Source organism: Kryptolebias marmoratus, linkage group LG11 (genome assembly GCF_001649575.2).
Source record: "Kryptolebias marmoratus isolate JLee-2015 linkage group LG11, ASM164957v2, whole genome shotgun sequence".
NCBI classification, from domain to species: Eukaryota; Metazoa; Chordata; class Actinopteri; order Cyprinodontiformes; family Rivulidae; genus Kryptolebias; species Kryptolebias marmoratus.
In genome coordinates, this window is record NC_051440.1 from 5,595,522 (window position 1) to 5,622,303 (window position 26,782).

Sequence of the window (26,782 nt, forward strand, 5' to 3'; positions counted from 1 at the left end):
TCTTGCTTTAAAACACCTGCTTTAAATGGATGACTGGTTGCCATGCTCCTGGAGAACTTGATGATTTGATGAGGAGGTAATTAAATTTGAATCAGGTGTGTTGGAGCAGAAAAACCTAAAACTCCCAGGACAGCGGCCCTCGAGGCCTGGAGTTCCACACCTCTTACATAGAGGGTTTTAATTTAATTTGTGGAAGCCACAATTAAGTGTTGGAAGGTTTCATCCCTCTCCGACACTCTACAGCTTTTCGTAAGGGAGGGATGGAGTTGACTTGCTGTGGATCATCGAAAGGAGTCGCCTCCAGATGACGGAGCTCCTCAACCTATCTCTGAGTCAGGCCGCCCCATGAAGAAGCCAATGTCTTCTGCTAGTATCAGGAATCTTGTTCACTTAGTTGCAATCTATATCGCACGATTTTAAGTGAGGGTTGAAATGCAGACGAACCAGTAAATTCAGAGCTTCGTCTTTCGGCTCACCTCCTTCTCAATAAGGGCAGATCAAAACAAAAACAACCCCTTCATTACTGCAGACAAAGCCCCGATCCATTGGTCCATTTTGGATATCACTCATGAACAAGACACAGAAATATCTAAACTCCTTAGTTTGAGGTAGAAACTCACCCCAATACTAAAATGTTTACATACAGATAATTTTCACAAAGTCCATATTGCGTTGTGCTCGAACCTCACATTTAAACACCTTGTGTCATCATAACTGTGTCAAATCTCATCAATTTTTGGTGCTCATAGGGATCTGATCAAACCTACTGTGACCAAGTATTATTTTGCTCAGCAAAGGTAAAAAAACTAACTGACCAAACACTTTTTTTTTTATTGGTGTGGAGCATTAATCATTAAGTCTTAATTACGTAAATAACATGTTCAGATGATGTTCCTGCACCTCTAACACTAAATGATTTTTCTCGTGGCTTATAGACCACCGCTTGTAGGAGCTTTACGTGTTCTCAGGCAGGAATGCTTGGGTTGGCGAGGTGAGGTGCTTTACGGAGCCATATACAGAACACGCTCTGTCTAAACATGATGCATTTTTAGATGAGTGCAAGTGAACGCCTCGTTACACCCTCCTGCATCCGGTTCTGAACACTACTCCTACTGATTATGTGGCTAGCAGTTTCTACAAACAGATCCTATTTGCACCTTTCGGCCAAACATGAACACACACACACACACACACACACATTCACTGAACATATAAGTACAGCCTGCAACTAAACATTATTGCACACATATGACATTGGAAAGGTACAGTACATAAATAAACCATATGGATGCATATAAACACACACACATGACCTCACATGCAATACTTCTCACCCCATAACACACGACACACACACACACACACACACACACACGCATACACACATAGAGCAGGTCTGTTAGCTGTAGCTGCAGTGATGAACGTAGCCACTGTGTATCCTGAAGAAGGAGCTATTTATTGAGTGTTTTTTTTTTTTTTCACAGTTGACTCAAAGAGGAAGGTAAAGACAAACTAAATGCCAGGGTTGTTCCTGTGGCTCTGCAAAGTTTACCCCGAATGTTGCTAACTTCAAGGAAAATTGTTTCCAGGAAAACGCCAGAAAACCCCAGCATGGGAATGTCATTAGTTAAGTACAAAAAAAGAAAAAAAAAAAACAATGCAAAACGGCCTTTTCTGGTTGTTTGAGTCAAAGTGTTTCGGACTAAACAAGTGGGAACTTAGCCAAGAAAGTGAAAGAGACGAATGATTCCAAGTTTTATTTCATATGTTCAGAATCTGGACAAAGGCACAACAATAGTTATTTCAGTTTGCTTGTATTTTGGTTTATTTGTTAAGATTTTTCAGTTTGTTCAAGAACCACTAAATAATAACACTGATACAGACATTAGTAATTCCTAAAGCACCAAGTTTTCCTTAAAAATGTTTGCCTTCATGGTGAAGTTTGCTCTTATTGTAGATAAATGCTGGTGTAGAGTCTTAGTTACCCCCTCTGGCCCCCAAAAAACATGTTTTAAAAAACAAAACACCTGAACTTCTATTCTGTAGTTGAAGGCACTACTTCCCATCCAGGAAAAATGTGGAGTTCCAATCTTTAAAGTGCATGAAATGCTCCTTTATGTAACCTAAATTCACATCTCCCACTGGAGCGTCGTTAGGGTCTTTGCCTGGCTCACAGAGACATGCTTTGGTCACATGTATGAAGGTGTGAATTAGAGTGAAACTGACTGGATATCAGGCTAAATGCTCCATTGTGAGTTTCCTCCTCCTCTGTTTAAAGTTGGTTTCTCTCATTTGATGTAAACAGCTTCATTCACTCCCCTCTCTCAAACCATTTAACTTGTCTGTCCAAAATATGAAGATTTTGGTCCTCAAATTAATTTTTTGGGCATGGCCCTCTGGGAAGAGACCTCCGGGCAGACCAATAATTTGCTGGAGGGATTATGTATCCTTTCCGGCCTGGGAACACCTTGGGATCCCCCAGGAGGAGCTGGAGAGTGTCGCTGGGGAGAGGGAGGTCTGGGTTTCTCTCCTGGACCTGTTGCCTCTGAGACCCAACCATGGATAAGAGGTAGAAGACGGATGGATGGTCTTCAAAAAAGTGTCCCTTATCCTCAAGATGTAGGTGCAGTTTAAAGCTTGGAACTCCTCACTCTCCAGTCTTGAATTGAGAAAGCTCCCTGGATGGGAAGCAAAACATCTTCAACAACCGAATGAAAGTTCCTTTTTTTATTTTTTATGGATATACATCCTGCATGGTTGTTTTCAAAAAGAAAAAAAAAACTTTTATTTTTTTGTGATGAATTGTAGCTTTTGTGGCAATTCGGACATTTGTTTTATTATTTTTGAAGTTGTGTGTCCGTCCGTTAAAGACTTCATTGAAGAGGTCAGATATGAACTGATGTGTGTGTTGGATTTGAGAGTAGAAGCAAATCTGTAGAAAGGTGAAGAACAATTACTATCTTACCTGTTGTAGATAATTCTTTGAATGACCTCAGTTTGGAGAAAAAGAGTTTAATTCTGATTCGACTGATGAGCTCACAGCAAATCCAAGTGGAGCCTAGACTAAAACAGTTTGCTGCCATCCTAAAATAACTTAAATTTCAAAGATTTTATTGCTATTCTCCCAAACACTATTTTCTCAACCTTTACATCATCACCCATTTTGCATTACATGGTTATTTACATAAAATACTGTTGTTATTTGCAGGCACAAATAACAGCAGTCGATAGCTGTAGCACTTCTGGTGCTTCCTGGGGCACTTCCTGTGTGAATATCATAATACGTTTGCAAGAATAGCTGTAATGTGAAATTAATAACAATGTAAAGGTGATAAAAATGCATTCACATGAACCACTGTGAAACTTTTGAGACATACGCTGTTTTAAGGCAGCATCCATTCCATTAGCTTAACAATTTGGCCAAATTTAAATTGTACCTACAACAGGTAAAATGTTCATCACCTTTTTAAGAACCTTGCATCAAAAGATCTGAAGTATCGCTTTACAGTGAAGGTCTCTTCGTGCTGCTCAACTTGTTCAAAGCCATTTTTCATCATTTCTACTGGCTCAATTTCTTAAGCAACTAAAAAGCAGGTTCGTTAAGCAAAATGAAAAATCAACTTGACTTCTTCTGTACTGCTGGCTCAGAACTAAAGGTTCAGAAAACATGTAGATGACGAATACCGTAATTCAAACAGTTCAAACTGCACTGTGCAACTTCATGACAGATCCTGCTGTTCAGAATATTGTAGTGAGGATATTTACATTAGGAAACTCATCTCAAAGCAAACACTGATTCCATGACTCTCATGTCGAAGAACATTAATTTATAGATTGCTCTTGAGATGTGACAACCTGCAAAATAAATCGGCATCTTTTACGTCGTTAGATGACCGTGGATGGCCGTCCTTGGATATGTATAAATTGCTGCAGACAAGTGTTGGGTTTTGTTTTCTTGACTGGTTTTTAAAGGTGCGCTGGATTCAAATGATTAGCACAAAAATGACCAGAGACTTCAAAAAGTGCATAAAGTGCTGATTATTTCAATCCAGGTTGTGTTGCACTTAATCACATATTTACTTTGAATGTCATCAATATAAGGAACAGAACAACCTAATGAAAGCCTAATGCTGTGTGGATCTTTTAGCAAAGTAGATGTCAAACTTAAGGTAGTGACAAGATTAAAAACTTGAAACATTTGTGTGTTTTCCTGCTCCGTCTTAGATTTAAGGCACTGGAGTTTTTCGAAAGACTCAAAGCCAACTCCAACAAATCAAATGAAACAACCGTATTTTATCTTTTATCACTGTCACAACCAAAAGGTTCGACTGAACACTGGGTTGCCCTTAGACAGAGAGAAACCAAAGCTGCATTCAGCATCTAGAATCCACCAAAAAGAGAAAATGGAAAAAAAAAGGCTAAGAAACAGATTTTGAAAAACACTAAATATGGTAAAAATCTACATGGTCTGAATTGAAAACACTTCCTAAGCTGTTTTGGATTTTGCTTGTCACGCTTCAGCCTCTTGAAACGTTTTGGACAGTTTTATCAACCGTTCTTTGTGAGGTGGAGATCATAGGAAAGACATTTAAAAAATACTGGAAATTTAAATTAGATGCTAAGAGGAGAAAGAAAACCTGCTTTCAGAGGGTGCGTGGTGTCAATCAAAGATCCAAAACATCCATCATTGTCTCTGTCAGCATCTAAATGTGCTTTAGTGTGTGTGTATGTACAGAGTCGGGCATGCTATGTTTTTGGTCAGACATTTGCATTAGTGTCCATGCTTCCTTGCAAGAAGGTTCCTTTGTGGCTCTCTGTTGTATGTCTCTTTCAGTGCTGCTCAGAGAAGTTTCCTCTGCTCCTGTTGGCTGCTGACACCTTTACTTCTTGTCCAGAGGGACCTTTTGTGTAGCCTCTGACTGTTGGCATTGACTGGGGGGAGAAAAGGTACGAATACTGATGACATCATGCAAAAAAGGAGTCACCCAAAGATTTACAACTGAGACTTTCAAGACTTCACAAGCTGCCCTAGAATCATCAGTGTAATATCAAGATCTTGACTTTTTACCCCCTTTGCTTTCCTTTCTGAAATGCACGTTTACACATTTGATAAACTCTTCCATGATCTGCTTAGTATCTTTCCTGCTGCTTTAGTGCCTCACTTCCCAGCTCTGTTCTCAAGGAATAAAATGTGCAAAAATGTGCTTGTTACACCCATATTCTGGGAATACCCTTTTAGCTCACCTTCTATGCACTTTACTTTTGGCTGCTGCCATTCCCCGTTCTCCATACAGTGTATGACCAGCAGGTGGCGCTGTGTGTAGCCTGCGTCACACTCGTAGCGGACTATAGAGTTGACAGTGTAGTGATCTCTGCTGCTGCCCATTGGTTTGGCGTGTTCCACTTCAGGGGGTGCTCCGCACATCACTGACATAAGTGACAAAAAAGTAGACACACAAATAAATGTTACCTCAACTGGATCTTTAAACCTTAACCCTCCCGTGGCCTTCGGGTCAAATTGAACCAGAGTTACAAGGGCTTCTCTACCTCGCTCTATCATTGACAAAAGAAGTTAAGCACCCAGATGAAGTGGTAGAAATAAAATGAAATTGCACTCGTTGAAAGGTCGTGTGACTGTGTTGCAATGACTACCAAATCAGATCAAGTAACAGAGTTGGCTGTTCGGGGCACTCTGCTGGATCGGTGTCAGTAGTGTGTGTCACCTCCTCAGGCCTAGATACAAGCAGCAAATCAATGTGGAACGAAGTTATACAGTCGAGCAACAACTGTAGTAGTGCTGATTTCACGCATGTTCAAAAAAGACTGGGGTATATAATGCAGGCAAGTCCATAGACTTGTATGTGGACAGGTGTTGCTGTTCCAGGGGGCTGTCTCAGAAAGGGTAAGACGTGCAGGTGCAGTATGTCACAAACACAGTGCCGTGCCATCAGGGTCTCCCGAATGACTATCAGAGGTGACCTGAAGTCAGACCGTGTGGCTCCTTATACTATGATCCCAGGAGTGATGTTGTTGTGTCTCTCCACAACATTGGCAGGATTGGTCATGTGTCCATTGGTTCCATCAGGTCAGTGTGACATCTGCATGCCCCACATGTTGAGTAATTACAGAGTACAACCAGCTGACCTCATTCAAACCCACAGTGACACCTATCAAACTCAGCCAAATGTTGATCATGCTGTCTAATGGATCTTTGAGGACTCCTCTGTGTCTGATAACTTTCACTCACTGTTTTGACTTACTGTCAGATGCTCTGACATCTACCTGATAACACCATCCCTCCACTCATGATGCCACCAATAATGCCCTTTTGTGTCTCTTCTATACGTGCAGATCCTTACAAAGTGAATCATTTACAAACCCATCACTGGTCTGCATTTTGACCAAGTTATACAAAATCAGACCATTCTCTCTGGGTGCCTAACTTCTTTTTATCATTTTTTATTTCAGTGAATGTATTACAATTAATTTTTTTCTTTTTTGTGTATTATGTATTCAGATTATATTTTCCAAACATAACAAATTTACTGCTGAAAAAGTATTCCAGCTACCAAATTTATTTATTTTTTTTTTGTTTTCTTACTTAATTAAAGATATTTATAGGTAACAATATTTAGAAACTGGGTTGTAAAAATGATACCAGAAAGACAAAAGCAAATTTTTTAGGACAAAAAAATAAATAAATCATTGTGTAAAATGTATAAAACTTTTAAAGGAATAGGGTTAAAGGAATAGGAATATAATTGAATACAATGCATGTTTTAGCTACTAGGTATTACAAAAAACACAAGCCTTTTATATGATTTCGGCATTTAAAAAGTTTTTATTCTGTTGCAATTCTCTCATTTAGGCAAATGAAGCATTTTCTAATTGAGTATGCACACAGAAGACATGACAAAAGTGGGCTAACTTTATTGTGTCAAATTAGGCAAATAAATTGTAGGACAATTAATAATTTAATTAATTATCTCAAACAATTTGGGAAAGTCATGAATGGGTTGACTCAAGAAGAAATAGAGCAATACTAGTAAAGAGACAAAGACAAGTTACTAAAATGTTTGTGAAGCTTTGTAAAGCTCATAAGGTGGCCAGTTTACTCTTGTCGCAACTAGTTGATCTGCAATTAAAAAAAATCAGCATATATTTGAATATTTCATTCAGTAGAAACTCATCAAAACTGTGTTGCAGTGAGATTTCAGTGTAGGTTACATATTTTTGTCTTGTGGTTTACCCATTGAGTTATAAGTGGCAGTGTTTTTTTTAATTTAATTTTTTGACAAAGACAGTGAGTGATTTTACAAATCACAGCTGTGTCACAAATTTACCAGCAAAACTTTTTATTTATAATAAATCCTAAAATCAGATCCTAATCAGAGACATACTTCATGGCGGCAGTAAACTTACCGGGTCCAGTCTTGCAGGTGTAGGAAAGGTGGTGGTTGCAGGGCACGTCGTTCCACTGCCCGCCCTCGTGCAAGATCAACACCACACAGTCCTCCCCAGAACCGAAGTAGTTATCTGGCTGGTTGGGCCTCCAGTTCACAAAGGACTGATTAGAGTGAAAGAAGTCGATCAGTAACCCTGATATAAAATAAAAGCACCAACGCGCAGCCAGCCATCTCCAACAGAACTCACCAGAGGACTTCCATCTGTCCATTTGAACTCATTCTGCACATCTTGGTCACTAAGTCCAATCCACTGGTATTCCATACCACTGGCTGTAAAGTAAGTGTGAAACATGTAGTCTCTGTAAAACATACTGACATTGTCTCATTAGCTTTAACATCAGATTTAGTGAGGGTAAATCATTTCTGTAATCAGATCCTTCTTATCCTCCCACCCATGGATGTATAAGATAAATTGCTCATTTTAACTCAAACAGCTACTCACAGCTGACAAACTCCTGCTCTTCCAGGGAGCTGATGCTGACCAGGTGGGCGTTGAACTCCTGACAGCGTTGCTCGGCCTCAGACCAAGTGTGTTTTTCCTCAGAGAGGTAGTAACAGCTGCCGTGAAACACCTTCCAGCCATCAGGACAGCCCATTTGACCTGCACACATTTGGGGTAACAATAGAAGGAAGATATGTTCAGTTTTCTCTATTGTTTCAGTGGGAGCTCAGGACCCTGAACTACAGGGGTTTGGATCGCAGGGGTCTACAGAAACTGACAGCAGGAATAAAAAGCGACTTTGATTTTGACATTATGGCCGATTATTAGTCCGATTTTATCAGAACTGATAAAGTATAATGATGAATAGAAAGAGTCACAAACCTTCATCTACTTCAGGCTGCTTCACAGCTGCAGGAGTTTCCAGTGACACGGATGGTGCTGTGGTTGGTGCGGTGTATGCTGTATCTGGAGTTGCTGCTACATGTTGCAGGTTAATCAACTTATGAGGGGCTCCAGTTCCTGATGTGAGCAAAGAGCCGCTGTATCCGCTGACCCCTGAGCCACTGCCTTCCCCGCTTATCTGTACCACACCCCGGCCCTGCTCAGGATCGTGTGAGGATACAGTCACGTCGAACAACTCATCATCTGTTATTAGAATGACATCATTATGGTGGAGGGGGTCTCCAGAGGCAGAACCGCTGCCTGAAACACTAGAGGGAAAACCACTGGGGAACCCACTGGGGTACCCCGATCCAGAGGGCTGATATCTAGATAATTCTTGCTGTCCAGATTGCTGCTCTGTCAAGTCGATGCCGCTGTGGTCGACAAACGAAATGCCTGAAAACTCACCAGAGCCTGAACCAGACACATGTCCTGATCCGGAAACACTTGTTTCCATAAAGTCTCCGCTGATAATGACTCCCCCCTGGCCAAATTCCTGCTCTGTGCGGTTTTGGTGGGTTTTTGACACGTCTACCGTCTCCCCGTTCAACATGACAATCCCAGAGGCATCACCGCTACCACTGATGTCCCCACTTCCACTGCTGGTACCTGATCCTGATATAATGAAGCCAGATCCAGATCCAAATCCGGATCCAGATGTAGATCCAGATGTAGATCCAGATATAGATCCAGATGCACTACCCGAATCTCCAGATGTGAAGAGATCAACACTTCCCCCTTCCAGACTCTCTAGACTTTCAGAGGCAGACTGTCCCCCGGAGAAGATATCAGTGCGTCCACTGAAGATGATGTCATGTCCTGACCCGGACGCATCACCACTGGACCTGGATGGCTCCCCGGAGGGCTCCCCGCTGGCTGAATGTTCAGCTGAACCAGATCCGGACACATCAGCTGGGACCGAAGGAGCAGGGGTTATCTCTTTGAGAACTGGTAAAAAAAATATAAAGGGAATATTTAGAATTTTGAATGTATCTTAATTGTTGTCACCACAAACATTTATAAAGGACTATTAAGATTTCATGTGGGGTTTAATATTTGGTTTGGTATTTTTTGGATTTGTTGCAATCACTGAGAAACCAAATTTAGTTTCCCAGGATGTCAGCCAATGTTTAAATATTGTATTTTGCTAGTGAAACAACTAAAATTGCAATGTTTTTTTTTGTAAGAAATCATTATATCTGCTGTCATGAATGCTGATAAATCAGATCAAGAATGATTTTATTTTATTAGGTGACAACATTAGTATGCATTACACATTTGTACAAATTATAAACAGTCTTGGGCAAAACAGTGTGTTATAAATTCGCCTACAATCTTTTCAAAATGACGCTACTGGGAGATAAAGAAATTTTCTTTTACTGTGGCCACTTTTACATAAAACGCACATCTCGTTTAAACATTTAAAAGCCAGTACCAGAAAAAGAAAAGGTCAAAAACAGAGTTTGATTGCTGAGTTATCTCCAGGCGTCTCACCTGTCGGAGCAACGTGTTGACTTTGGACAGTCGCTTTCCGGATAAATTTTGTTTCCATTAAATTTACAGCAGCTTCCATTTCATTGTAGACCTCTGTTGTAGTTGCAACTAAAAACAAATAAGATGAGACACAAAATGAGCGCTATGTAAAATTTTACAGATATGTTTGTATTTAGATGCACAAAGATAATCATCAGAAAAACAAACAAAAAACATCTGTTTCTTAAAAACGAACCTCTGTGATTTCACACATCGTTCTTACCAGTGGAAGTGAAGTGATAAGTGCTGCCTGTTTTCTGGTAAATTGTTTTTTGCTCCAGACTTATGGTGACTTTTTGTTCAGTATGTTCAACAGAACTTTCAGCTAAAAGACAAAACAAGAGAGAACACTATTTTAAAAAGTAGTATTGTTTTGACCCAAACAACATTGCAAAACCAAGGTATTTCATTGATACATTTATGATGATAATGAACATTTGTACATCACTTTTAGTTAGCATTTACCTGTTTTTCTATTTGCTCCATGGTTTGGGTAAATATTTCATCTATTCATTTTCTAATACTGTTTTTTCTGCCAAGCCAATTAAAAAATGTCCTAAGCTTGTTTCACAAAAGGACAATAAGACAATAAGTTCAAAATGTGGAAGTTTCATTGGCAGCAGTTAGACATTGTGACTGCTATCTCAACACCAGCCTTGTGAAGGGCATCAACCATGTGACATTACAGAATCAACCTATGAAGATCAAAAAGTGTGACCTGTGATGTATAATTTCCTAACCCTAACAAGTATTTTCTCAGTCTAACTATGTATAGTCATTTTAACTCCAATCATGTGTCTTTAATTCCTAACTCTGACCTTTCACAAGTGAAACCAAAGATGAAACGTGAAAGGATGTTGGAAAACGTGTCAGGCCGGGTTCAAACGATCAATATCTTTGAATGAAAGTCTACAAATGAACAGCTTCTTCCATACGCTCCTTCATTTTTCTGATTATTTTAGAAGAAGTAAAGTGTTGCACATTTAGACAGTCATATGGCAATATATTAATTATTTATGTCTTACCGGACAGAGCAAGACATTCAGTAAATATGAAGAAATGCAAACATATATCAAACATTGAATAGTTTTAGACTATACAGCATAACCTAAGCTACATTAAAGTAAGAAAATTAGTAACAAAATCATAATTTGACAAATATTGAGCCGTTGCTGGCTTCAACATGATCTAGATGTTACATGTTCTGTCATACGATTATAGTGCTGTATCATATGGATGAGTCTGTGGAACGATGTTATTCGAACCTCTAAAGCAGTAGGCGTCATAACGGGAGTACTCATCAGGAAACCCCGTCTGGTTGGAGAAAGCGTAGATGATGTGGACCCCAGTTTGGCCTCCTCCACAGTAAGGCTTGGGGGTGGTGATGGGGTAGCGGACGCTCCGGTCCATCAGCCAGCCTGGGCGGCACTTGTCCAGTCCCCGTTTCCAGGCAGCGTACAGCTGCCCAGGAGTGGCCAGGGTGCTGTTGAGTTTCTGACAGTGCTGCACTGCCTCGTCGTAGGAGAAGCTGTCATAGTCGCTAGTGAAGAAGACCTCACCTGTTGGACAGAAAGATACGCATAAGTATTCAGAGGAATTTAGGTGTAGTGGATCAATAGATAGATTTTAGGATGCCGTTGTGGTTTGAGAGGGCTCACCGTTTAGATGTTCCACGTAACAAAATACATCATAGAGTTCACTGGCTGGCCTCAAGCCGTAGGATCTCACTCCTGGATGGCTTAGCAGGTTACCAGCGCAGTTTTCTCTGGGTGACACAATAGGATACCTGAGCAAAAGACAAAGAATGGTGAGTATAGTTTTAGAGATTTTAAATCTTGAAGCTGTTAAATGATAAAAACATAAACATAAACCATATCAAGAACACATAAATGAGCTTGGTGCACACTACAGTAAGATGTTGTAACAAATGATCAGCTCACCGCACAGTTTGGTCACGCAGCCAACCGGCATCACACTGGTGTAGGCCTTGCTCAAAGGCTGCCTGAAGCTGCTGGTGGCTGGCGATAACTGCTCCAATACTCCGACAAGCCTGGTGAGCCTCCAGAAAGGTCAGAGTGTACCGACCAGTGATGGGTCGGTAGTGGAACACCACACCTGGGACAAGAAGGACAAGGATAAAAGAAACAAAGTGCCGTTTGATTGAATGATTTTTATTCTGTAGATAGATTTATTTATAGTATACAACACATTTTGTCAATTAACCAAACTTACCAGTGGGCGCCATGGTCACATCTTCACCTGTCAAATCCAGTCCAGGAACTAATACAATATCTTGTCCAGACACACCAGGAACAGGCAATGAGGAGATAACTTCTTCCTTTTCTGACCTAACCTCCTTTTGCCCAGGTTCAGGGGTCAGTCCTGGGTAGGGCTTGACGTCAGATGTGATTGGAATGATGGATGGGAAAGGTGTGGTCCTCTCGGGAACAGCATCTTTATCATCAGTCTCTGAGAAGTCAAGGTTATATAACTTTTACTGAACATTTTCACTGATTTATAGTATACAACAAGGCAAAATAATCTATTGTGCTTTTTAGCAAAGACAGCAAACATTTCAGAAGGCTCCAGAATGAAATGAAAATCTAAAGCTGTTTTTGAGAATAACTAACCTTGGAAGCAGATGGCATCATAGTGAGAGTTTGGGTTGGGGTACCCTGTCTGATTGGGGAACAAGTAGACAGTTCTCACTCCTAAAAGCCCCCCTCCACATTGAGGCCTGGCAATGTTGATTGGGTAGCGCACACTCCCATCTGCCAGCCAACCGGCATTACACACATCCATACCATCTTTCCAGGCGAGGTAAAGCTCGCCAGTGGTGGCCAGCCTGGCACCAAGTCTGACACACTGTGTAGCTGCGTCGTAAAAGGTAAACTTCTCTACAGACATGGAGTAGAAGACTGTGCCTGGGAGGGAAGAGCATAGAAGGGAGGAAGAAAACACGCTGACATGAAAGCATGTTGATGGTTTTTTTATGCAGTTTAGGTTCAGGTGTGTTGCCCTTGGTAGATGAGCGTACCTGACATTTTCTCAGCAAAACAATACACATCGTAGGTCTCATCAGGGTCTCTGATGCCATAGGTTCTCACTCCAGGGAAGGTTTCCTTGTCTCCATAACAACGCTCCCGTGGCTCATGGATGGGGTACCTTCAGAGGATGAGAGAGATTTCTGTCACCTGAGTTGTCTGATAAAAGATAGTTAACAGTGATTTGTGTACTAATCTTTGTTGGACTGGTAATAGTCAAAGTATAAATGAGCCTTAGGAGTATTTTGATGAACAACTAAAGTAGCTACTGATCTTTGATAGGAAAACAGAGCTACAAAAAGTCTATATTTAGCTAAGTATTATGACTAAAACAACCAATAGCTTTTGTTTAAAAATAAGGAACAAGATCTAAGTATTAGTAACTGTAATGCTCAGTAACTAACAAGTTATAGTAATTTTTTTTTTTAATCTGTAGAAAACTGAGGAGTAATACATTTTTTTTCATTTGTTATGTCCGATCTCTGATTTCATGCAAGGTCTGAGTACTGACAAGACTTTCGACCTGTGACTCTACTCCAGAATAAATCTGAATTTTAACTTTTTTTTTGTTTGTTTATTTAAAAAAACATGACACTAACACACATACGTGTATGCTCCCTTGGCCAGAATAAACAGGATTTATAGTTTATGGGATCATAGAAGTGCAACGGTTGATTTCAACTGAGAGATTTTACCCATATCTCACTTTTTGCAAATTTGCCTTGTGTTCCTTTGGGGTATTGAGATATATATCAGTAAGAAATGAACATCCCATCGCACACTCTGTGCTGCTACAGTATTGTGACACATTTTATGTGTAATTGATGTTGCCATTGCTTGTCTTTCTTATCTGTCTTTTCAGAGTTGCCCATCATTGGCATATGTCTTTGTGTTCTTGGTGTATTTATTAGAGGTATACTGTATGATGCTGTTCACAAAGTCATGTGGCAGCTGCTGCGTACATGCTACGTTGTTGGGATGTGGCATTGTAAGAGTACCAACATGATCTACGTTGTGTTTTTTCCATAGTGGGTGTGCACTGTGTTTGGTCACATGATGTGTGCCTATATAAGACCAACATTTTCTACTTGTCATTCATTTCAGAAACATAAACCTGGAAGAAACTGATATTCAAGCTGTTGTTATGGGTTTGGCTTGGACTTCACTTGAAGACAAGGAGAACAGAAGACAAATTACCAGACTGAGATATCTCAGAGTAGAACAACAAAGGCCACTAACAAAAAGACGACACACAATACGGTGGGTAAGACGATGCTGACAGAGGACTAAAATTTAGGCATTACCACAAGTTAATGGAAGAATTACAGAAGTAGAAGATGCTGGTCAGTGACAAAGGTACACTGCAGCAACGTTACATAGTATATGAACAATATGCCACAGCAAAATAGACCATGCTTATGCAGTAGTATGCTATAACTTTTCCACCCTTTAACTCAATACATACATACAACTCAAAACAATCAGATGGTCTGTGTGTGTGTGTGGCTGTGTGTGTGTGTATCACCTCAGCGTGATCAGGCTTGCTTACACAGACCAAAGGCATGCGGTTTAAGCAACCTCAGAATGAAAGTAGCCAAGTCATGTTGACAATAAAACTCATTACTGACTTTACCAAATTAATTCCACCTCTTATTTTAATGTTTCTCAATTCTCCGGTATTTAATTTAAAACTGATGGTACTACTGTACCTGACAGTCTGGTCAGAAAGCCACCCAGCATCACACTGATGGTAGCCATCATCATAAGCAGCTTGAAGCTGTGCGGGAGTAGCAATGGTGGCCTTGTTACGGATACAGACGGCTTTGGCTTGTTCAAACGTCAGGCTGTAGCGATCGGTGATGGGACGGTAGTGAAACACAATACCTGTAAAATACATGTAGTCATCAGATAGAATTTTATTTCATTGAGCCCACTGAAAAATCCTCTTTTGATAACTGCTTTCAACTCCTTTATTTGTATGTACCCAATCAATAACTTAGGTACAAGTGCTTTTTCCAGAAACTAGTTGTTGGATGTACAGAATTATAAACCAGTTAATTTTCAGCAAGTTAAGTGGATTTGACATTTGAACAAACTGTATTAAAATGTTAAACTTTGTAGCTTACCCTGAACATTGATGTTCACAGTGTCATAGCTGTCCTCAATTCCATGAATCACCTCACAGCGGTACCGGCCCGAATCTTTGGACCTTAGCTCTGTCAGCTCCATGGTGGCATCAGTAGGAATCATTGGATAGCTGACCAAGGTGACTCTGTCTACATACTCTGGCTCCACGTAAACTTTGCCCTTTGAAGCCACCAAGATTGTGGAAACATTCTGCGTGGTCAGATAGGTCCATTTGATGCGGTGGGAGAGCGGCGCGATGGTCGGGGCTCCAGGGTCATTAACGGTATTGTCCTGGAAGTAGCAGGGCACCACTACCTTATCGCCCAGCAGAGGACTGAAAGGCCTCTCCACAGGGATGCTGACACGCAATGTGCCATACATGTCTGTGATAAAGAAGAAGTAATGATGATTTTCATTTATCAACAAGTGTGCAACCTGGTCAAAAATAAAGTTGGAACTAACTGGGAAATAATTACCAAACGTAAGGATTTTGAACCAAAATAAAACCCAACCTAATTCTGTGATAAATGTTGTAGTAACATTTAACAAATTATGGCAGTCTTAAAGAAATTGGGTGAAGAAAGGGTAAAGTTTTCTTGCAATTTTATTTTATAGAAGCTATGCTCTGATGAATTTAAATAAAGACTTGTTAGTATAAAACCACTGTGAACTACTTATACGATTTCTGTTTCTGGCAAACACTGCTTTCCTTACAGCATTGCAATTTAAGAAGAGAATTGGCACCAAAACTTAATGAAAGTTTAAAAAATCTGTTTTCAAACATCTCCCTAAGGGCAGTGTGGAAAATTTCAAAAATCTTCCAACATACACGCCCTCCAGGTCGAGGGTCACATCAGCAATTCAACATTAACCAGAAATTTACAAATGACTCACAGGAGGAAAACTGCTGCTTATTTCTCCACTTCACACAGTGGCTTCTTACCGTCATGATGTTGAATCAGTGTTGCCACGATGATGGGGAAGGACACGCACAGCAGAAATAGAGTTGTCATGGTTACCTGACAAATATAGAAAAAAACCCCATTTGAAATAAGTGAAAGAAATTGACCAAGTTTGATGTTACTAATGAGCTTTGGCCTTTCAATTAGGCTTGTGATCAAAAGGGGATGGGAAGGCCAGTGTTCACTATAAAATTAAATTTGGTCAGTTTGAACAGTGACATTTTGATTAGTATTCTTTGCAGTTTTACTTTCTTTTATGACTGTGTCGTTCCAGCTCCTGTATGTGTGGATTTATAATCCATTTTATTCAGGAAATGCTGTAGGAACATTTAGAAATGCTCCCTGAAGGATAAAGCCCCTTTGTGTTTCTGGACACAAGAGGCATGTTTGGCACTAAAAAGAAGTTTAAGCAGTAAGAAAGAAGGATGATTCACTGATCTCAAATTCTTTTACATTTGTTGAAAACTGATTACCATAATAATTTGATGCTGAAACTGGGCCTGCTCTTCAACCAGAACTGATTTATTCTATTGCTGAACAGTTGTGTTGTCTACATCAGGATGGGCCCGATTGTGTAAAAGGGTCTACGTCACTGAAATAGTTTCCAGATGAGTGTGATACTAGTGTGTTAAAACAGAATGCAAATGTATGGTTTATAGTAAATACATGTGTGTTCAGCAGCTTTTGTGTAACCTGCTTTTTATCAAATGTTTTTATTGACTCAAAAATTACATTATTCAAATATTTATTAGCTTGTTTTTCAGTGGCTTATTTTCCTTTTACTTAGTTGGACCTTGTTTACTCTGTTAATTAGCAAAAACATACTAAACTAATCTGAAACACTGGCTTATCAACAAGGTCATTGCAAGTATTTTAGCACACGCATGTGAAAGAATTTAGCTCAATAAAGAGCCAGTTTCACTTGTTGCAGGGATTTTTCCTCTCTTTTTCCCATTCTGACTTTGCCTTTGGGAGGTTAGGAAAGTCTTACGTCAGCCCAGCCCTCAGTACACCTCTGACAGCATTACATCTGTCACAGTGATGTTACCGTGCTGCATATTTTCTCTCAGCTTTCCACTGCTCTGACGTTCAGCACCCTGAAGTGTATGGAATAGATTGGCTGCAACCGAACCCTCAAGGTGCTGCTTCATCAAGGCCAAGGGAGGCTCTGAGAGACATTTAAAACTAGTAAACCTGAAGCTGACAGCCAAAAACCATTTGGGATTCGCAGGAGGCTGAGAAAAGAGACTGAAAGGGAGCTCATATGATCTGTTACGATTTATCATGCAATAATCCTGTTCTGATTGAAACGCTGTCCAAGACTGGCAGGAAACACAGAATACAGACAGATGAATGAATCCATGGAGGCACTTTTAGTATGAAGTTACAGTCCCACCATTAAATATAAACTTTGAGCATTGTTTTGGCATTATTCATATCTTTGAGTTTTTTAACATCTGCTGGAATCTAGATTTTTGTCATGCTTACATGGTTGTGTAGATTGTCAGGGATTTTTATACTGTATTGGACTTATACTCTTTTTTTTTACCACAAAACTGTTTTACAGAATAAATTTCAGCAATACTCTCGCAAACATTTGCTTTTTAAAGAAATGGGTCAGCCACTTTGGGTTTGTGTGTAAAAGTTATAAGTACAGCTTCTTGCACAAACTCCATTTGGAGATCCTGATAGGATCAGGGAACTAACGGCTAGTCTGAATGTAGCTAAGACCAAAGTGGATTGCTGCAGTTTTAAAACAGCTCCAATGCAAATCCATCCATCCATCCATTTTCTTCACCCGCTTCTCCATTCCGGGTCGCGGGGAGCTGGTGCCTATCCCCAGCAGTCTCCAATGCAAATGCTATTTTATAAACCTTTACATTGCTGCTGATTTGACTTTACATGGTTGTTTACATAGAATTTTATAGCTAAAAAACAAGCATAAATAGCAAGAGCAACAGCAGGATGTAGCACTTTTGGATCATCCAGGGGTCAGGTTGAGTACTTCTGCCAAAGTAACCGTGTTATTTGAAATGGAATATGGTGTAAAAGTTTAAATAATACCATTCAAATGAACTGCTTTAGCGTTTTGAAAACTGGAGCTGTTCTAAGATGGTAGGGATCTGCTTTGAAAGTAGGTATATTCAGATCACATTGATGAGCTAAAATGGCTAATTTCCAAGGCAAATTTTGCCATCTTAAAATGCTCCAAACTTCAAATTTCCTAGCAGTTCATGCAAACACGGTTATTTAAACCTTTTCACCACAACTAGTTTTTACACTAAGTGGTTATTTCAGCAGAAATATTGTGAAATTCCTGCCAGGCATGACTCCTGATGCTCCAGATGTGCTCCAGCTAGCTGCTGCTAATGCTATTCATGCTTCTAAATGACCATAAAATTCATTGTAAATAATCATGTAATGCAGAAATGACAGCAGTGTAAAGAAATTTAAAATAACTTCTGCATGAGCTGCTATGAAATTTTTGAGATGAACTTTGGTCTTATTTGAGTTCAAACGAGCCTTTAGCTTGTCACGTCAGTCAGATGTAAACTCTGTTTCTCCAAGCTGAGGTTGCTCAAGAAGCTATCTCTACAATGTGTTTGATAGTAATTGACCTCCGCCAACGACGTATACATTTTCAGTAGCGTTTGTTTGTCTGTAAACAAGATTACGCAAAAGTAAAGAACAGATTTTGATGCAATTCTCAGGAAATGTTGAGGATCTCACAAAGAACAAATGATTACATTTTGATGGTGACCTGGAACACGTTTCAGCTCCTACAATTTTTTAATGACCCTATGTCCGGAGTTTTGCGCTCTCAGAGTTCCTATACAGTGGTGGCGTCACGTGATGATGATGTCATCAATGATCAGTCCCGATATGACATCACAATGATAATGGCTCTTGGCGGAGCTTCTAGTTATTAATAGCTTTTACTCAGAAACCTACTTCAAAGTGAACCAATTTTTTTATTTAAGATATTTCTTACCATTGGGCTGAGTAACAGTTCATTTTAAGTTTTATCAAAATATTAAACTCAGAAATTATTGATAACACTGTATATGCACATACAACACAGTAAAACACTGCTTGTTAGCCTAAGATCACTCTTTCTGACTTGAATAGAACAAAGTTTTGCAAACAAAAAAGAACTTAGAAACCCTTTTAGTTTTCAGTCTTCTTAGTGGATTCTGGATATTTTATTCCTTTAAAATGTAACATCATGTGTCATATTCAAGATAGACCTTCCAGTGCAAACAAAAGTTGCCATAATCCTCCACTAATCAACGTTTGCCTACTCCCTCATGATGCATTACCATGTCAAAATCCTTCCAAGCCACCAAACTACTTGCCTCTTTAGCACCTATATCCACTTAGTGGATCCTCTTTTAAATTCATCATTTAAACTTTTAAATGCATCATTTAAACTAAAACCACTTCATGATGTGCACCAGCATTGGTGAGCAAATTTCTCCAGCGCCAAGTCAAGCCAGTGAGCCACAACTCCACACTGTGTCCATTCAGACACAGGGGTGGCTGCTGCTCCCCAGGTCTGCCACTGTGGTATGTTCAGATCCCAACCAACAGGGAGGCAAATAAGGCCCCGGTCTGTTCCAGGAGCGAACAGGGGCGGGACCTCGGGCTGAGTCCACCCTGCCAAGGTAAACACAAGGCGGGCATCCAGAGACCCACCCTCCCCCTTTGGACACACACAAACACACACACACACCACTGCCTCCCCCTTTACCCCGTCTCCTCGGACCCTCCTCCGTCCGCCAGCAGCAGAACAGAGCTGACATTGATATGTGTACACACAAAGAAACACAGACCGGCAGTCATAGATCACCAAGGTGATGTGAGGCAACTCACGTCTGAAGCCTGCACTACTGACACATACTGCTCGGCCTGTGTTTGAGAATACACACAGACTGTTGTACAGTGAAATGGGTGGAGAGCAAAAACTCTCACACCCGCCTATAGGTACATTAATACACACACACAGCGGTCAAAAAATTCAAAGCTGCATCAGCAGTGTGTGCACATTTAGCATCGAAATGTGTCAAACAAGAAAACACACACTGTTACACACCGATGACAAGCTCAAGTCTTAAATTTGAGTTTTTAAAGTGTGAAAACATTTGGTTTCACTAAACTCTTTCACTGCTCATTTCAGCGGTTTAATCAGAACATTTCAATTCACATCATGTACTTGTACAGCCTGATGTAACCATGGCAACAGGATGTCACTCTCAGCCAGTTTCCTCTGACGACCCATAAGTAAAACAGCCTGTCATTAACTAAAAGCTGTACAGAAACATTTCTAATCAGCCTCATCTGACATATCAAGAATTAATAAAAGTGGAAACTCATACATTCACTAACAGGTAAAGCACTGAGTCCCACTATGATTTTAAGATTTAAAAAAAAAATCCACATTCTACAGATTACTTTTTATTATTTTTTTTTCCCCAGTCGTTTCTCATGTATTTCCTAAAGTAATGATAGACAGTTTCATTTTTGCTCCTCAAGTTATATTTAAAGCAAAAAAAACTGCCTTTAAGGTGAAGTGGTGGAAGTTTGCCAGCTGTAGCTAGGAAGCGCTCCATCGTGAGCCATGAAATGAATCTAACTCGACTCAGACACACCTTTATAACACGGCAAATGACTTTATTTTATAGGTAATCTAACATGTAACAACGCTCATGACAATTAATCATTCCACTTAAAGTGCAAACTTCCCAAATAAATATCACAAATGTTTCTTTTCCCATAAAGTAGTGATGACAGACCAAATTAAACCAACATATAAAAAGTGGAAGTGAACTGCTAAATCTCACCCCTTCTTAAGCATCAAAATCCCCTTAGGCAGTAATCACAAACCCATCCCAAGTTGACGCTGTAAGTTTTACTTCTTCTGCTTATTTCATCAGTAATATTTAATTACCTAATCACTGATCAGATCTACTAAGAAAAAGTTCCGAACATTACCTCTGGCTTGATGTCTGAGTGTCCGAATCAGTGCGAGAGGGTAAAGAAGTGTGAACGCATCCCCTAATATTCCCGTTTCAGGGTGTCCAGTGGGGTGCTGGCAACGTACCGTTGATGATGTCGGGGCCGGGAGGACTCTAGGGGCCACTCGCTCCTGCCTGTGTAGGAATACAGAAAGAAGTACTTTTGAACACTACCACACATTTAGATGTTGGAAGGAGAGAGGGAGGGAGTGATGGGGCTAAGAGAGAGAGAGAGAGAGAGAGAGAGAGAGAGAGAGAGGAGGGGGGAGAGATATTCCTCTGCCAGTTAGTGAGGTCATGCAAACAGCACTGAATTTCAAGGAGGGAGAAAAAAGTAGCTAAATCAATTAATTAATTAATTTTAAAAAATGAAATGTAAGAACAGAAGTGGATGAATCGTCACAGTTTTTGCCTGTGATTGTCATTTTGTGCATTTATTGATCGCATTCATAGTCATATTTTACATTGTCTTGGACACGCCTGTCAGAGGTTCTAAGTGTTTGAAGCAACAAGTTTTATTGTGTTTATATCAGCCTGGAAATTTTCAGCTTCTCTCAGATATATTAAACATAGAGATACAGAAGTAAAAACATCAATCATGTATAAATCTAAATGAAATATAAGATAATCTAAATAAAATCATGAAACTAAACATATCTAAACATGAGCTAAGACAGTCAAAAGTGTAAAGTCCTTTCCATGTTGTCTACCGCCTGCTCTCACGGGGTCTTTTTGTAGAAAATAATTGGATCAGTAACTGGAAGCTGTGGAGGTGGAGCTAGACTGGAGTACGCAGGTTTATATACAGTGACACGAGACATGTCTGAGAGCTCAAATGGACGATAAGAACCAAAATCGAATTCCTAAAGGAGAATTCAGTTTTTTTATTTTTAGGCTTTTGTCTGAAGTTTTTATTCTCTTGTGAGTCAGTGGCTCAGTTATTAACTGAAACTAGTTTTCCTTGAAGGAATGTGTGGCAAATCTTACAAGATCTGTTAGCACTCGGAGTATTAGCTGGGAATGACTGAGTCCCTGCCACACCAAATCTTATCTTTATCTGTAAAATTGTCTGAGTGGTAGCCATTTTTGTGTTTGTTAAGGGTGATTAAGTTGGTGGCCATCAGGTTGACTGCAAACATTGATAAGTTGTAGCTGCGCAGCCTATGAATACTTTCAGAGAGTTTCATTAAAATTTGTCCAGTGGTTCATGAGATATTTTGATAACAAGACAATCGTACACACTCTCTCTCTTTCTGTCTCTCTCTCTCTCACACACACACACACACACACACACACAGGCAATTACATGATTGTCTGCCTTTCTTGGCACGGGCAATTAAAAGTACTATTTGCTGAGCTCTAAGCTTCTACAACCAGTTGTCCTCCCTCTCACACATAGAGACAATTTCAAGTGGTCAGTTCACCTAACACGAGTCTTTTTGGACTGACAGAGGAAACCGGAGTACCTGGAGAAAACCCATCCAGAGTCAAACTTGTGAGCTTCTTGCTGCAAGGCATCACTGCTTCACCAACCGCTCCATGGGGAAGATCTGTACATCCCCAAATTGAGAAAAACAAAACAAACAGGGGAGAAAAACACAGACACACAAACATCTCATGATTCTCTATTTGGAGCAGCGCAGGACTCCTGGCAGGCCGGTCCAGTACCCTTATTTTTCAGGGTTGTAACACAAAATGCTCTAGTAATTACTTTAATTTGTTTGCATCAATGACGACAAACAAAGCTAGATAATTTGACTATTTTTAACAGACTACTTGTGTTGATTCAGAGCTTTTTTTTTTAGCCCTGATGACCATGATGGACAGTTTTGAAGTTTTCTGTACTGGAAGCTGCGTTTGTATACTTCAGATGTTCAGGTCAAAAGAGTTTCCCCACTTTAAAACCTCTTTTATTACACAAGACAGAGAAAATTAGACAAACCTTCACAAATAGTTGTTTTTAAATGTGTTTTGCTACTAAAACTAAAAGAAAGTCATCAGGTGTTAGTTTTAGCATGTATTTAGATGCAAGTGGGCACTGGGCGTCTTCTTCAGCCTGCATACAGTACACGCTGTGTGTGTCGCACATTCAGCTGAAAGTCAAACATGCTAAAGTTGGCCTGAGGTCCAGAAAGGTGTGTCTCCCACTCGTCTCCCATCACGATCTATTCAAAGTTCTAAATACTGTCTGTGTGTGCAGAAGCAGCGACACCCACCCACCATCAGCGTCTTCAAGGGAGGAAGATTTAACAGCTGATTAGCTGGAATTTTGGGCTTGTTTTTGAGAGTCGTGTTTATCCAGCAGCTCCACGCAGACGCATCAGAAACTTTAAGTTTAGTCACCGTCATTCATGTCAGTTAGCTGTTGCACAGCGACAAATCTGTGAAGAGATAAATAAGTTCATGTTGCGCCTTCTTTTTGCAGGTAACATTTATAACACTGGTTCTTTTTTTACCATTAACTGTAGCTTTAAATATCTTTGTGAATATATAAAGTTATAAAAACGCTAACTGTAATTGTGTGGCTGTCTTGATGGAGCTTTAAGACCATTCTAATAATGCTCGTGTGTCTTAAAAAGTTTAAATCAATGTTTGATAACTGCTGACGACTGGCGGCACTGAGAGAATAACAACTAATTGTCTTTAATAATTTATAGAATGCACAATTCTAAAAATAGATTAAATCAAAATATAACAAAAAAGCATACAAACAATGAAACTGAAGTGTTAAACAAAGAACAACTTTTGGTTTGGGTGAGTTAGTCAGTCTTTGAAGAGTACATCCTGCATCAAACTTTGGTTTTATTTTGCTCCAATCCCCCCATCTGGAATATACTTTCACAATAAAACAGAACTATGAGTTCCTATAAGCAATTTGCACAAATATAAGGCAGTTTCTTTATAAATTAAAGGACATTGTTAGTCTTTTCAGTGACTGATATGCAAATAAAAGGTTCTGATTGGGTAATCCTGTTGCAGCTTTAAGAACAAAATACATCCAAACACGTGGCTAGATCAGGAACACTGTGCTATGACCTTTGGTAGCTGTACTTTGTAGAGTAAATATGAAATTTGAAAAAAAAAAAAAAAAAAAAAGCTAAATTTTTGCATACACAATAAGGTTTTGGTGAAATAAGTGGGGAAAACCCAGTCTTTTTTGGAGCTCTATTGCTCAGCCATACTTCACAGTAAGAACATCCTTCAAAGTTTAAACAGGTCACAGAAAGTTGGACTTTACATGTCTGAACTGGTATTTTTACAGATTTTATACTCTCAGTTTAAGTTGTACTTTTTTTTTCATTTTTACAATAAAGTATTGTCTAAACTTCCCAGTTTCCAGAATGTTTGGAAACAAACTCTTCTTCTTCCAACAAACTTTACCCTTCTTATACATTTTATGCATCTAAACAGGCATTTTTGTCTCTTTTCACCAAGCATGTGTTTTGCTGGTATAGGGTTTTTGGTTTTCGCTCAAATTCCCCCCCAATTGCAGAGTGCACTCATCTAAACTCTTATTGACTCCCATCGTATCTGAGCTCAGCTGTTCTCTTCAACACTGAGAGTGAAGGGGTTTTTTAACTTGTCTTACCCACGACATAAAACACTGTAGACACAAAAACTGGTGTGTGTGACAATCAGAGGCTTCTGCCACTTACGACTCAGACATTTCTTCAGTTCAACCTTTAGTTTTTTTTAATCTGAGGCTTACTTTCTACTGTGTTTCTGTCTGCCTGTCCTTTTAAGACTGTGGTAAGGGAGTGAGAGACGCATATGTGTGGTTACCATGGTGACCCCAATGAGCCACTGGCAGCAGCTTTAACATTTCTTTTACTCTTTGGTTTCTTAACTCTTTTAGTGTTATTACAAAAATAAAATCACTATGTCTTTATGGAAGATAGTTGATCTACAAGCAGTAGCTGCATTTCTTCTTCTTCTTGTTGCCATAAAATTCCAAAGTCTTTGCTGAGTTTCCATGAGTTCACACCTTATAAATGGCTTAAATAAACTTTGCTATGTCACCAGTGATATAGTTCAGTTTTGCCTGTATAATATTGAGACTACTGACAAAGGGTCAGATATTTTTAAATGATTCAGTCCTGCTGAAGCTGAGAAACGAAACCCCTTTTCCCGTCCCGGTCGCAGTAAGGCATCCTGTCAGACATGTTAAAGTTTCATTGGTCCTAAATGGCTCTGAGCTTGTTAAGATGTTGAATGTATTGCCTTGTTATGTTGGAAGGACAACCCAAACTAGGAGTCTCCAGAAACATGTGGTTTAACCGTCTGGGCTTTAAAAAGGGGATGTATTTATATGATGTGGCACTGAGCTGACTCACAAAATCAATAATTTTGTGTTTAAATGACTGCGTTATCCACAGCTCACCTGTTTAAAATGATAAGTCTTTTTTGTCCTAATTGAATCATTTTAAAAATGTCAAATCCGGCTCTTCAGTGACTAAAGCTCCAGTTCTCTTCCAGCCTCTCTTAGTGCAGACTTTATCTTTCAGAAGACGTGTTACGACGCACAAGGTTTAGGTGAAAGACCTCTCTGAGAGGACCAGCACAGAGATGCTTGTGTTCTCAGGCTCAAATGATCCAAACATAAGAAGCCGCACGCTGGAAACAAACTGGAAAAATTGCTGACGCGAGTGTTCAGAAAAGATCATCTGCAGGCAGACTGAGGCGCTTTTTTTTTTTCTTGGAGGTGGCAAATTTTCAAGCTCATGAGAAGTGCTGAGGTATCTGTTTGAGTTGATGGACTTTCTGTTTTCATACACACAAACATTGACACACACACACACACACATATTTCTGTGCTCACTTAAACACACAAATGTACGACGATACGTTGATAATAGGAATGTTGTTGTGGCTGCATGTGGAAGAACATTTCAGCCTTATTTCTTGTGCCGCTTCACTGATAAGAAATTGAAATATGATTTAATAAAGAAAGTACACTTTGGAAGAATTTAACTCTTTGCAGCTTACTGATTCCTCCTCGTCCCTCTCTGCTGTGCTTCACCTGTCTTGCCCCTTTGGACTAGTTGCTCGTCACTTCATGTTTAGACACTTCCTACTCTGGAGTTTTGTAACTTCATGCACATACCTGAACCTATTAGAGTTATTACCCATCGCCATTCAAGATGAGCAATCGTTAACCTGTGTGCTCCTTTGTCTGGTTGTTAAGCCAGCATCTCAAGTCAAGTCAAATTTATTTATATAGCACTTTTAAGCAACAAGGCGATACAAAGTGCTTTACAACATGAACTGGGCTGCAACTGTTGGAGACTACAGAAGTGGAGACTAGGGATGTGAATTTTAGCTGAATAGTACATGATTCGACTGCATTAGTAGACCCTCTATGTACTGATGCAGTTTTGGAATTTAATGTAGATGCATCTGTTTAATAACTCTTTGTACCGTTAAAATCTGATTTGCTTAATGATTAAACATCAGCAAGTTTGTTTCTGCACGCAGACGTCCACTATAAAACAAAAAAGCCGTATAAAACGTAGTTATGTTTGTGTATAAAGAACATTTCTCACTGCAGACAGCTCTTCTTCTGGCTACACGTTCTGCTCTTTAGTTATATTGTTTTCATGTTAGCGACACCTACAGTTCAGGAGGAGAACTGCAGCAGCACCGGTGTCAACAGCAACAAACACTGACAATGTCCTTAAAGCAACGTGAATCAGATAATATTCCAGGAAAAAAGGGTTAACTTCTGTTTTATTCTTTAAATTGTAGAAAATAC

The 26,782-nt window shown here is 39.7% G+C and overlaps 1 protein-coding gene across 2 annotated transcripts; it reads right to left on the reverse strand.

Annotated features, from left to right (window-relative positions):
* Positions 1-1,731: 1,731 nt before the first annotated feature.
* Positions 1,732-21,210, reverse strand: acanb (aggrecan b). Of its 2 annotated transcripts, none has more exons than XM_017432850.3 (18): positions 21,117-21,210; positions 15,997-16,072; positions 15,053-15,436; positions 14,636-14,810; positions 12,920-13,047; positions 12,513-12,806; positions 12,115-12,351; positions 11,823-11,997; positions 11,541-11,668; positions 11,148-11,441; positions 10,106-10,207; positions 9,844-9,951; positions 8,290-9,297; positions 7,909-8,067; positions 7,654-7,736; positions 7,423-7,567; positions 5,245-5,427; positions 1,732-4,932 (listed from the first exon to the last, which is right to left on the reverse strand). In XM_017432850.3, the coding sequence occupies exons 2-18, from the start codon at positions 16,064-16,066 to the stop codon at positions 4,841-4,843; spliced, it is 3,765 nt and encodes a 1,254-aa protein (XP_017288339.1). In that variant the 5' UTR covers positions 16,067-16,072; positions 21,117-21,210; the 3' UTR covers positions 1,732-4,840. The 2 variants fall into 2 exon arrangements, with proteins under 2 accessions (XP_017288339.1, XP_017288340.1); XM_017432851.3 differs by lacking the exon at positions 21,117-21,210 and adding an exon at positions 21,008-21,105.
* Positions 21,211-26,782: the final 5,572 nt, after the last annotated feature.

Excerpts from the sequence above, each read along its gene's own strand:
- acanb (XM_017432850.3), bottom strand. The coding sequence starts at position 16,066 with ATGACAACTCTATTTCTGCTGTGCGTGTCCTTCCCCATCATCGTGGCA. Across the intron at positions 9,298-9,843 it reads TCAACACGTTGCTCCGACAG|TTCTCAAAGAGATAACCCCT; the intron begins GTGAGACGCCTG and ends TTTTTTTACCAG. Across the intron at positions 7,568-7,653 it reads GGACAGATGGAAGTCCTCTG|TCCTTTGTGAACTGGAGGCC; the intron begins GTGAGTTCTGTT and ends CACTCTAATCAG.